General features: G+C 46.4%; 1 protein-coding gene across 6 annotated transcripts; it reads left to right on the top strand.

Moving 5' to 3' along the window:
* Nucleotides 1-808: 808 nt before the first annotated feature.
* On the top strand, nucleotides 809-12,548 carry ARHGDIA (Rho GDP dissociation inhibitor alpha). 6 transcript variants are annotated; one of them, XM_063961209.1, is made up of 6 exons: nucleotides 809-915; nucleotides 3,512-3,718; nucleotides 10,558-10,641; nucleotides 10,760-10,836; nucleotides 10,949-11,012; nucleotides 11,143-12,548. In XM_063961209.1, exons 2-6 carry the CDS (start codon nucleotides 3,529-3,531, stop codon nucleotides 11,340-11,342), a joined length of 615 nt encoding a protein of 204 aa, XP_063817279.1. In that variant the 5' UTR covers nucleotides 809-915; nucleotides 3,512-3,528; the 3' UTR covers nucleotides 11,343-12,548. The 6 variants fall into 6 exon arrangements, with proteins under 6 accessions (XP_063817279.1, XP_063817276.1, XP_063817282.1 ...); XM_063961206.1 differs by lacking the exon at nucleotides 809-915 and adding an exon at nucleotides 1,410-1,528; XM_063961212.1 differs by lacking the exon at nucleotides 809-915 and adding an exon at nucleotides 1,579-1,675.
* The last annotated feature ends 307 nt before the right edge of the window (nucleotides 12,549-12,855 follow it).

Genomic DNA, 12,855 nt, shown 5'->3' with positions numbered 1-12,855 from the left:
ACACCCCACTGTCCAATCCTTGTGGAGCCCAGTGTACCCCGCAGCAGAAAAACTGGTTTGCACATGTGCAATAGCTACCCACGCCAGGCTTTATGTTAAACAGCTGCTGTAATTTAACATCAGATGGCCATCACTCCAACACCAATCAATGGTGGGGACCATCAGAAAGCCACGTATCAAATGGTAAAAATACTCCCATTGAAAGAAAAGAAAAAAATGATGTCCATCCCCACCTGGCTTACACTCCAGCAAGCATGCACACTGAGACAGAAAGGGGTAAGGGAAGTGTGGGTGCAAATTTGCACATGGATTTGTATAGAAGATTGTCCTGGCAGATTTTTACACAGCACAGAAAAAATGAGCCAGCACCCCTTAGGAGTAAATATATTACCATGCGATACAGGGGAAAATCAGTATCAGTGAACATTATGTGATCTATACCACTTCTCTCCCATGTATAATGGCTGCGGTGTGGGCACAGTGACATGGTCCTTATTCGCCCTTGTCCATATCGGGCACTGCTATCTAACTGATAGCAGGCCGATATGCTTGGGTAATGCTGTCAACAGTTGCAGGTGGAGATGTTCATAGACTGCAGCATGTACATCTTGTCGATGTCCCTTCCTGCTTTGCCTCGGTAATGAGGCGAAGCAGGAAGTGTTATAGCAGCACGATGTGTGCCGCTATGATTGTGTCTAGGTTACCTTTGTGCTCAGGACCTGAAAGTGACAAAACGAAAGGGCAGGATAGAACTTCCGCCCTTACAGCACCTAAATGTTTTCTTCATTCTCCGTTCGTTTGGGGTAAAAAAAAAGAATCTATGCAGCATTGGACGCTTCCCTCGCCTCGCTTTACTTTTCCAAATAGACTGTGACATGGACCCAGAGGGTTATGGGAAAGTTCCTCTCCACGAAGGTAAACTAGACGCTACCGTGCCGCTATAAAACATTTACCTAATAAGATGATATAGGGTACAGCGGTGTCCTCCTGCCATATGCCAGACCGTGATCTGAAAACCCACCACAAACATGTCTGTAAGAGACTTCAACACCAGCTCCACCACCTCAGCCACCTGCATTTTGCGGGCTGTCATCATTAAGTGACCCCCATGTTCTGTCAGACTCGGCTGCTGATGTACAACGCATCGCTGTGTTAGCCCGTGCCACGCTCAGAGGGGTTTATTTACTAAGCTTTGTAAGGAGATAAAGTACATTCACCTCCTAACTCTGTCATTTGTCAAACACAGCCTGTAGCATGACAGTTATGAGCTGATTGGCTGGTACTTTATCTCCGTCCAAGGTTTAATAAATAGACCCCAGAGATTGGGGGAGGGGGACATTCGGGTACAGAGATCTACGCGCATGCCGCGCAGTTGGAGAACTAATGGCTTCAGTGTACCCTACCAAGATGGCGGGCCCTGGCGGAAGTGTCGCACATCCCGGAAGCGCTGCACGGCGGGGTGTGTACGGACTTCATCCGCCATTCCTCAGGGTGGGAACCGATAGAGCGGGCAATAGGACCGGCACCGGTAAGTGGCATCTGCTGGAGGTGGGGCGGCGACGTGCAGATGCAGGGTATTGGCGCAAAGGTGGGCGGGGGAGCAGGCAGCCCTCCTGGGGAGAGTGCCGAGTGATGGATGAGTAATGACAGCCCAGATCCCGCTACAGGCACAGAGGTGTATGCAACATGTCACGCTAAGGGGCAGTATACTGCAGAGACAGGACTCCGTATTCTTGCCAGTATTCCGAGTGATAGCACATCGTGTTTGTTTGTTTGTATGTATGTATATCCTTCAGATGTTCATCTCCTACATCAGCCGAAAGTGAACAATCCATCATTGCACTTTGGAATCGCAGTTCTGCCGTGTCATTTTGTATAGATCATGGGTCTTCAACCTGTGAGATGTGTAGTTCTACAGTAGCTGGCGGGCCGCAGGTTGAGGACCCATGGTATAGAGATGATATAATGATGGTTTACCTGCCAGGTCATGCACCAAATATAACTATATACAAGGGCAATGCTGACCATTGTGCACTCAGGATTCCTACTAGCTTTTTACAGTAAGCCTATATGTATGCCACAATGATCAAACTGATTATAGGCAGTCTCATGTGTAATTTAGGCCCATAATTCAAGCCTTGGAGAGTGATAAATAGCACGATGCTAAAGTACCAACCAATCAGCTCCTGTCATTTTTCAAACACAGCCTGTAACATGGCAGTTAGGAGCTGATTGGCTGGTACATTATCACCGTGCTATTTATCACTCTCCAGGGCTTGATAAATCTGGTTCCCAATATGTATACGGGAAAACTGTTAATATATTTGATTATAGCATATGGATATTTTATTTGAACTGTATTTTAAGGCTATAAATAGTTCTAAGCAATTATTCTGTGTTTTTAAGTGGTTCTATTTTTATATATTTTAACTCCTCCAAAAATTGACTTTTGTGCCAACTGCATCTCAACACAGACAGGCCTAGGAACTCCCATTGTATTCAGAATCTTTGCAAGTGCTTGCTTGTCCTAATTGGCAGTCGCATAATGGTGGGAACATTCTGATCATTGTGGGAATTATTTGCACTTACCATTACTCACACAAAATAAAGTTTATTCCCAAAATCATGTGACCTATAAAATTCACATTGGTAGACTAAATAATAAACACAGCAAACCTAAAATGTATCTCTGTCACGAAGGGGGAGATACACCTGTTTATGAAGTGGTTACGCTTGGCCTTGTTATGTGTATGTGATTTCCACCTAGGTGGGCTCTTACACAGTAGAGAAGCATGCAGCCTTCTCACAGTTGAAATGAAATACTCCATTTAGGGGTCTTTTTACTAATCCTTGGGTGGAGATAAAGCTGACGGAGATAAAGTCCCGGCCAATCAGCTCCTAACTGTCATGTCACAGGCTTGGTTTGAAAAATGACAGAAGCTGATTGACTGGTATTTTATCTCTGTCGACTTTACCTTCATCCAAGGCTTAGTAAATATCCCCCTAACTTAGAGGTTCCCAAACTGTGTGCCGTGGCTCCCCGGGGTGCCTCGGGACTCTTGCAGGGGTGCCCTGGGTTGGTGGTCCAGGACCAATTCAAATTATTTATGGTCAGTATAATAGGCAAAACCAGGTGCTGGTGGCTGTCAGTCATAAAATATGTGACCAAACAGAAGCAAATCTTGTCCCTCACGACACAACTGACCCTAAGGATGACATATAAATGCGATCTACTTAATGTAATATTTCTTTCTAAATTTCTCAATAAGAAATTTTTGGCCTAGGGGTGTTGTGAAAATAATTCTGATATTCTAGGGCGCCGTGATTCAAAACAGTTTGGACACCACTGCCCTAACTGACAGCACTAGTTTGGTTGGATAAGTATTGTCCTTTGACACTCCCATTTAAAATCATTCTCTTATACCAACTGGGAGATGAGCATATTTTGTGACAAGCCTGTGTCTGTCTTTGGAGTGCTAAAATATACTTTCTTTCCAACCCTTCAACCAAGGGTGCCTACTCTGAAACATGGCTGAACACGAACCCACCTCAGAGCAACTTGCACAGATAGCAGCAGAAAATGAAGAGGATGAACATTCTGTAAATTATAAGCCTCCAGCTCAGAAAACCATTCAGGAGATTCAAGCGCTTGACCAGGATGATGAGAGTCTGCGAAAGTACAAAGAAGCTCTGCTTGGGCCTGTTCCTGCTTCGGTGGGTAAGTAATCTTTATAATTTCATTTATTAACCGTTGTTTATATAACGTGCACACATTGGGGGTAATTCCAAGTTGATCGCAGCAGGAACTTTTTTAGCAGTTGGGCAAAACCATGTGCACTGCAGGGGAGGCAGATATAACATGTGCAGAAAGTTAGATTTCGGTAGGTTATTTTTTTTTTGTGCAGGCCAAATACTGGCTGCTTTATTTTTACACTGCAAATTAGATTGCAGATTGAACACACCACACCCAAATTTCTCTAACGTCCTAGTGGATGCTGGGAACTCCGTAAGGACCATGGGGAATAGCGGGCTCCGAAGGAGGCTGGGCACTCTAGAAAGATCTTAGACTACCTGGTGTGCACTGGCTCCTCCCACTATGACCCTCCTCCAAGCCTCAGTTAGATTTCGTGCCCGGCCGAGGTTGGATGCACACTAGGGGCTCTCCTGAGCTCTTAGAAAGTTATAGTCTTAGAATTTGTTATTTTCAGTGAGACCTGCTGGCAACAGGCTCACTGCAGCGAGGGACTAAGGGGAGAAGAAGTGAACTCGCCTGCTTGCAGCCGGATTGGGCTTCTTAGGCTACTGGACACCATTAGCTCCAGAGGGATCGACCGCAGGCCCAGCCTTGATGTTCGGTCCCGGAGCCGCGCCGCCGTCCCCCTTACAGAGCCAGAAGCAAGAAGATGGTCCGGAAAATCGGCGGCATGAAGACTCTGTCTTCACCAAGGTAGCGCACAGCACTGCAGCTGTGCGCCATTGCTCCTCTCACACACTTCACACTCCGGTCACTGAGGGTGCAGGGCGCTGGGGGGGGGCGCCCTGAGGCAGCAATAAAAACACCTTGGCTGGCTAAAATACCTCAATATATGGCCCCAGGGGCTATATATGAGGTAAATACCCCTACCAGAATTCCATAAAAAACGGGAGAATAGGCCGCGAAAAAGGGGCGGAGCCTATCTCCTCAGCACACTGGCGCCATTTTTCCCTCACAGCTCGGCTGGAGGGAAGCTCCCTGGCTCTTCCCTGCAATTCTACAGTACAGTAAGAGGGAAAAGAGAGGGGGGGCATTAAAATTGGCACTGTATACAGTATATTATATAAAAGCTATTAGGGACATAACTCAGTTAGTCCCTGTATATATATATCGCTCTGGTGTGTGCTGGCATACTCTTACTCTGTCCCCCCAAAGGGCTTTTGTGGGTCCTGTCCTCGTTTAGAGCATTCCCTGTGTGTCTGCGGTGTGTCGGTACGGCTGTGTCGACATGTTGAATACTTGAATGAGGAGGCTTATATGGTGACAGAACAGAGGCCGATATATGTGATGTCGCCCCCTGTGGGGCCGACACCAGAGTGGATGGATAGGTGAAAGGTATTAACCGACAGTGTCAACTCCTTACATAAAAGGGTGGATGACGTAACAGCTGTGGGACAGCCGGCTTCGCAGCCCGCGCTTGCCCAGGCGTCTCAAAGGCCATCAGGGGCTCAAAAACGCCCGCTCTCTCAGATGGCAGACACAGATGTCGACACGGAGTCTGACTCCAGTGTCGACAAGGTGGAGACATATACACAATCCACTAGGAACATCCGTGACGTGATCCCGGCAATAAAAAATGTGTTATACATTTCTGACTTTAACCCAAGCACCTCTAAAAATGGGTTTTAGGTTTGGGGAGAAAAAACAGGCAGTGTTTTGTTCCCCCATCAGATGAATAAATGAAGTGTGTGAAAGCGTGGGTTCCCCCGTTAAGAAACTGGTAATTTATAAAAAGTTACTGATGGCGTACCCTTTCCCGCCAGGTGGATAAGTTACGCTGGGAGATATCCCCTAGGGTGGATAAGGCGCTCACACGTTTGTCAAAAAAGGTGGCACTGCCGTCTTAGGATACGGCCACTTTAATAGGTACCTGTTGATAAAAAACAGGAGGCTATCCTGAAGTCTGTATTTACACACTCAGGTACTAGACTGAGACCTGCAGATAGTGCTGCTGCAGCGTGGTCGGTGACCCTGTCAAACAGGGATACTAGTTGGAAAACATAAAAACATATTAAAGACGTCGTCTTATATATGGGGGATGCACAGAGGGATATTTTGCCGGCTGGCATCCAAAATAAATGTAATGTCCATTCTGTCAGGAGGGTATTAGAGACCTGTCACTGGACAGGTGATGCTGACTTAAAAAGCGCATAGAGAGCCTTATAAGGGTGAGGAATTATTTGGGGATGGTCTCTGGGACCTCGTATCCACAGCAACTGCTGGGAAGAAATAATTTTACCTCAGGTTTCCTCACAGACAAAGGTACAGTCCTTTCGGCTTCAGAAGAGCAAGCGGGTCAAATGGCGCTTCCTTTCTGTACAGAGACAAGGGTAGAGGGAAAAAAGCTGCACCAGTCAGCCTGTTCCCAGAATCAAGATTCTTCCCCCGCCTCCTGTGAGGCCACACCATGACGCGGGTGCTCCACAGGTGTAGCCAGGTACGGTGGGGGGCCGTCTCAAAAATTTCAGCAATTAGTGGGCTCGCTCACAGGTGGATCCCTGTTTCTTTCAAGTAGTATTTCAGGGGTACAAGCTGGAATTCGAGATGTCTCCCCCCAGCCGTTTCCTAAAATATGCCTTGCTGACAACTCCCTCAGGCAGGGAGGCTGTGCTAGAGGCAATTAATAAGCGGTATTCCCAGCAGGTAATACTCAAGGTGCCCCTACTTCAACAAGGACGGGGTTACTATTCCACACGGGTTGGGGTACCGAAACCGCATGGTTCGGTGTGACCCATTTTATATTTAAAATCCTTGAACACAAAAATTCAAGTTCAAGATGGAATCGCTCAGGGCGGTTATTCCAAGCCTGGACGAGGGGGATTACATGGTATCCTGGGACATCAAGGATGCTTACCTGCATGTCCCCATTTACCATCCTCGCCAGGAGTACCTCAGATTTGTGGTACAGGATTACCATTACCAAGTCCAGACACTGCGTTTGGACTGTACATGGCACCGAGGGTGTTTTATCAAGGTAATGGCCGAAATGTTGATACTCCTTCAAAAAAAAAAAGGGAGTTGTAATTATCCCGTACTTGGACAATCTCGTTATAAGGGCGAGGTCCAAGGAGCAGTTGGTAGTCGGGGTAGCACTATTTTGGAAAGTGCTACAACAGCATGGTTGGATTCTAAACAGTCCAAAGTCACAGCTGGTTCCTATGACACGTCTACTGTTCCTGGGGATGGTTCTGGACATAAACCAGAAATAGTGTTTCTCCCGGAGGAGAAAGCCAAGGAGTTGTCATCTCTAGTCAGAGACCTCCTGAAGCCAAAATAGGTAGCGGTGCATCATTGCACGCGAGTCCTGGGAAAAATGGTAGCTTCCTACGAAGCAATCCCATTAGGCAGGTCCCATACAAGAACTTTTCAGAGGGACCTGTTGGACAAGTGGTCCGGATCGCATCTTCCGATGCATAGGCTGATAACCCTGTCTCCAAGGACCAGGGTATCTCTACTGTGGTGGCTGCAGAGTGCCCATCTTCAAGAGGGCCGCAGGTTCGGCATACAGGACTAGGTCCTAGTGACCATGGATTCCAGCCTTTGAGGCTGGGAGGCAGTCACACAGGGAAGAAATTTCCAGGGACTTTGGTCAAGTCAGGTTATTTCCCTACACATAAATATTCTGGACCTGAGGGCCATTTACAATGCCCTGAGGCCGGCAAGGCCTCTGCTTCAAAACCAGCCGGTACTGATCCAATCAGACAACATCACGGCAGTCGCCCATGTAAACCAACAGGGCGGCACAAGAAGCAGGATGGCGATGGCAGAAGCCACGAGGATTCTCCGATAGGCGGAAAATCATGTGTTAGCACTGTCAGCAGTGTTCATTCCCGGAGTGGACAACTGGGAAGCAGATCTTCTCAACAGACACGACCTCCACCCGGGAGAATGGGGACTTCCTCCAGAAGTCTTCCAATAGGATTGTACACCATTGGGAAAGGCCACAGGTGGACATGATGGCGTCCCGCCTCAACAAAAAGCTATAAAAGATATTGCACCGGGTCAAGGGACCCTCAGGCGATAGCTATGGACGCTCTGGTAACACCGTGGGTGTACCAGTCGGTTTATGTGTTCTCCCCTCTGCCTCTCATACCAAAGGTACTGAGAATAATAAGAAGGCGAGGAGTAAGAACGATACTCGTGGATGGCCAAGAAGAGCTTGGTACCCAGAACTTCAAGAATTTATATCAGAGGACCCATGGCCTCTGCCACTCAGACAGGACCTGCGGCAGCAGGGGCCCTGTCTGTTCCAAGACTTACCGCGGCTGCGTTTGTCGGCATGGCGGTTGAACGCCGGATCCTGAAGGAAAAGGGCATTCCGGAGGAAGTCATTCCTACGCTTACTAAAGCCAGGAAAGAGGTTACAGCAACTCATTATCACCGCATATGGCGAAAATATGTTGCATGGTGTGAGGCCGAAAGGGCCCCAACAGAGGAATTTCAACTAGGTCGATTTCTGCATTTCCTGCAAGCAGGAGTGACTATGGGCCTTAAATTGGGTTCCATTAAGGTACAGATCTCGGCTCTGTCGATTTTCTTTCAAAAAGAACTAGCTTCAGTACCTGAAGTTCAGACATTTATAAAAGGAGTGCTGCAGAGTCAGCCCCCGTTTGTGCCTCCTGTGGCACCTTGGGATCTCAACGTGGTGTTGAGTTTCTTAAAATCACATTGGTTTGAACCACTAAAAACCGTGGATCTGAAATATCTCACGTGGAAGGTGGTTATGTTATTGGCCTTGGCTTCTGCCAGGCGAGTATCAAAGTTGGCGGCTTTGTCTTGTAAAAGCCCTTATTTGATTTTCCATATGGATAGGGCAGAATTGAGGACTCGTCCCCAGTTTCTCCCAAAGGTGGTGTCAGCGTTTCACCTGAACCAGCCTATTGTGGTGCCTAGGCTACTAGGGACTTGGAGGACTCCAAGTTGCTAGACGTTGTCAGGGCACTGAAAATATATGTTTCCAGAACGGCTAGAGTCAGAAAATCTGACTCGCTGTTTATCCTATATGCACCTAACAAGCTGGGTGCTCCTGCTTCTAAGCAGACTATTGCTCGTTGGATTTGTAGTACAATTCAGCTTGCACATACTGTGGCAGGCCTGCCACAGCCAAAATCTGTCAATGCCCATTCCACAAGGAAGGTGGGCTCATCTTGGGCGGCTGCCCGAGAGGTCTCGGCTTTACAATTTTGCCGAGCAGCTACTTGGTCAGGGGCAAACACGTTTGCAAAAATTCTACAAATTTGATACCCTGGCTGAGGAGGACCTGGAGTTCTCTCATTCAGTGCTGCAGAGTCATCCGCACTCTCCCGCCCGTTTGGGAGCTTTGGTATAATCCCCATGGTCCTTACGGAGTTCCCAGCATCCACTAGGACGTTAGAGAAAATAAGAATTTACTCACCGGTAATTCTATTTCTCGTAGTCCGTAGTGGATGCTGGGCGCCCATCCCAAGTGCGGTTTATCTGCAATACTTGTACATAGTTATGGTTAACTAAATTGGGTTATTGTTGAGCCATCTGTTGAGAGGCTCTATTGTTTCATACTGTTAACTGTGTTTCATATCACGAGTTGTACGGTGTGATTGGTGTGGCTGGTATGAGTCTTACCCGGGATTCAAAATCCTTCCTTATTGTGTACGCTCGTCCGGGCACAGTACCTAACTGAGGCTTGGAGGAGGGTCATAGTGGGAGGAGCCAGTGCACACCAGGTAGTCTAAGATCTTTCTAGAGTGCCCAGCCTCCTTCGGAGCCCGCTATTCCCCATGGTCCTTACGGAGTTCCCAGCATCCACTACGGACTACGAGAAATAGAATTACCGGTGAGTAAATTCTTATTTTAACTCTCTCTGCACATGTTATATCTGCCCCCCCCCCCCCGCGCGCCCCCCCCCCCCTGCAGTGCACATGGTTTTGCCCAACTGCTAACAAATTTCCTGCTGCGATCAACTTGGAATTACCCCCATTGTGCAACTCTTTCCAGAGAATATTTCAGTAGCTCACATCCCAGACCCTGCCCCAGTGGAACTTACAATATATATTCTCTATTACATGGGTACACCTACACAATATTTATTTAGTTTCTTATATAGCGCAGCAAATACTGTTGCGCTTTACAACTGGACACAATGATAAGACAAAACTGGGTAATAAACAGTCATAGAGGTAGGAAGGCCCTGTTTGCAAGCTTACACTCTATGGGATAGGGTTGTTTCTTTTTGTCAATACTTTGTTAACCTACCAGTATGTTTTCGGAGTTGAGTAGTAAGGGGGACATTTACTAAGCAGTGATAAGAGCGGAGAAGTGAGCCAGTGAAGAAGTTGCCCCATCAACCAATCACAACTCTGTATAATTTTATAGTATGCAAATTATAGGTGTTACTTCAGTGCTGATTGCTTGCATGGGCAACTTCTCCACTGGTTCACTTCTCCGCTCTTATCACTGCTTAGTAAATGTCCCCCTTAGTCTGAGTACCTGGAGGAAAGATGCAGGTGCAGGGAGAACATACAGACTCCAAACAGACAAGGCTTTGATTGGGAATTGAGTTCATGACCTTACTCGTGTAAGGCAGAATAACAGGCCTGGCCAACGGGTGGCTCTCCAGTTGTTGTGAAACTACACATCTCAGCATGCACCACAACAGTTTTAGGATTCCCTAATACAGAAACTATGGCAGGGCATTCTGGAACTTATAGTTTCAAAACAGCTGTAGAGCCACAACTTGGCCAGACCTGCTGTACAGGATACAACATGGAAACACTGATGTGCAGATAGCAGTTGCAATAACTTTTTATATTTTATCTTTCTACAAGATCCAAATGTTTCAAATGTTGTCGTAACCAAACTGACATTGGTATGTGCGGATGCTCCTGGCCTGCTTCAGTTGGATCTAACAGGTAAATCTAATTTTATCTTTAACACGTCTTATAATTACATCATCTTCTTTTCCGAGTGAGCACTATCCATTGCATTCATGTTTATGTCCTAAGAGCAGTTGTTTGTTTTGTATGCCAGGGGATCTGGAGAAGTTTAAGAAAGAATCATTCTGTCTTAAAGAAGGAGTTGAGTACAGAATAAAAATCAGCTTTAAGGTGAGAAACCTGCATGTGTATGTGTCTTTGCTTTCTAGTGCTTCACAAGAACTGGAGCATTATGTTTCAGTATTAGCTAGTGGAATAAAGGTCATGTTTGGTGTCTTTACAGGTCCATAGGGATATTGTATCTGGACTGAAGTATCAGCAGCAGACTTACAGGAAAGGCGTTAAATGTAAGTGATGGCTGTCTTACTAATTTATTATAGGTAACAACAGGATTTGAATAATTCTTTTCTTGAGTATTGGATGTGCTTGCAAAATGATGTTGCCTTCCGAGCACTAACAAAAGCCTTTTCTTTGCAGTGGACAAGACAACTTATATGGTGGGAAGTTATGGGCCACGAGTGGATGACTATGAGTTTCTCACTCCAATCGAGGAGGCTCCCAAAGGATTGTTGGCCAGAGGCTCTTACACCATGAAGTCAATCTTCACTGATGATGATAAAAGCAATCACCTCTCTTGGGAGTGGAACCTGAATATCTGTAAAGATTGGAAGAACTAGGTTTGCCCAGAGTATCCCCATTTGGGAATTGTAACACCCCTGTTTCCTCCAACTCTCTGAGAAGTCCTGCCGGATTGTGTTCCAGCCCATACCATGTGGTGCCCCTATGACCCCCAAAAATGCCAAGTGGGATTGACATGTCTGTCTTGCGTGGGCACTGTCTGCCTCACCCTGCTCTGCCTTCCTGTGTTTTATGTATACTGCAGGATGACCGGTGCTTGGTTTAATGATTAGCAGGCAGTTTGCACTGGGAGTTCTGCTGTTCCCTTTCTTCCTCTATTTGTTGCACCCTTTGGCTGCCTTACATAATTGCCTGGTACACCCTTGCTCTTTAAGAAATGTTTTTGTTTTGTTTGTTTTGGCTTTTTTAATGTCCTTTTTTTTGTTTTGTTCTTGTAGCCATGTTGCCTTAATGATTTAACATTTGTTGCAGTAGGAGCATCATCTTGTGCTCCATTGACAAACGTGTGTGCCTCACTGCAATGTGTCATCCCAGCATTGGATTTAGCCACATGCAAGTAATTATAAGCTGCTCTTATTCTGCACTGTGCTGTGATAAAGTCACATAAGAAGGCACCTAGCCATAAATTCACTGCGTTGCAGATTTGTATAGGACCAAACCAATCTAAAACATTGTTTAGCATAAGACCTCTTTTCCTCAACAAGGATCTGAAATGGCCACTTTATATTGTATGGGCTGTATTGTGTGATGTGCCAGTATTCAGTCACACCATGACAGTGCTGCTTGTATGTAGTCAGTTCGCTTAGTTTTAAACTATGTCAGTATGACATTTAAACTATTTTTGTGCCGTTGTTCAGAGATGAACCATTCTAATGCTAGTACTGACCTATGAATGTGGGGTATTAGCGCAGACAGCCTGTTTTACATCTAGGGGAAATTTGTGACATCGTTTCTTATTCGGGTTTACCCATATTTATTGCCTTGACAGCAAGACCTTCCTCTGCTCATACTCCCAGATTCACCATTCCACTCTGGGGACTCCTAGGGCATCTGTGTCATTTGCAGCCTTTGAGAGTCTTGGGGGAATTGGGTGCCTCTGTGGTATTTTCTCACAGAGCTAATTTGTGTTCTATTTTGTATTTGTTTTGTCTGTCTTCTCTCCCAAAAGCCAGATTAGCATGATTACAACAGGCATTTGTTTTCCTTTTTATGATAAATAAAATTACTTCCAACTGGCTACACAACGCTTTTTTTGTAGTGTGCTTCCTGCATTGCACCCTTCCATATGCCTCTATTCCACAGTGAAATGTATCTACTCTGCTTCCGGGTTGGGTATGAGATCCTGGCGCACGAGATGCTGGCAGTCAGAATACAGACACCGGCATCCTGATGAAGATCCTGGAAGGGGTGAGTTAACGCTCTTCCCTAACCCTTTGTGCCTAAACCTAACCCCTCACACCCCGCAGCCTAACCCTAACTTCCCGCATTAATGGCTGAGCGTAACACCCTCCCTCCCACAGCCTAGCCCTAAACCCCTCCCCCGCGGCCTAA

The sequence above is a fragment of the Pseudophryne corroboree genome, chromosome 3, assembly GCF_028390025.1.
Source record: "Pseudophryne corroboree isolate aPseCor3 chromosome 3, aPseCor3.hap2, whole genome shotgun sequence".
Classification (NCBI taxonomy): Eukaryota; Metazoa; Chordata; class Amphibia; order Anura; family Myobatrachidae; genus Pseudophryne; species Pseudophryne corroboree.
The sequence above is the reverse complement of the archived record's forward strand: the minus strand, read 5'-3'. Positions and strand labels throughout refer to the sequence as shown.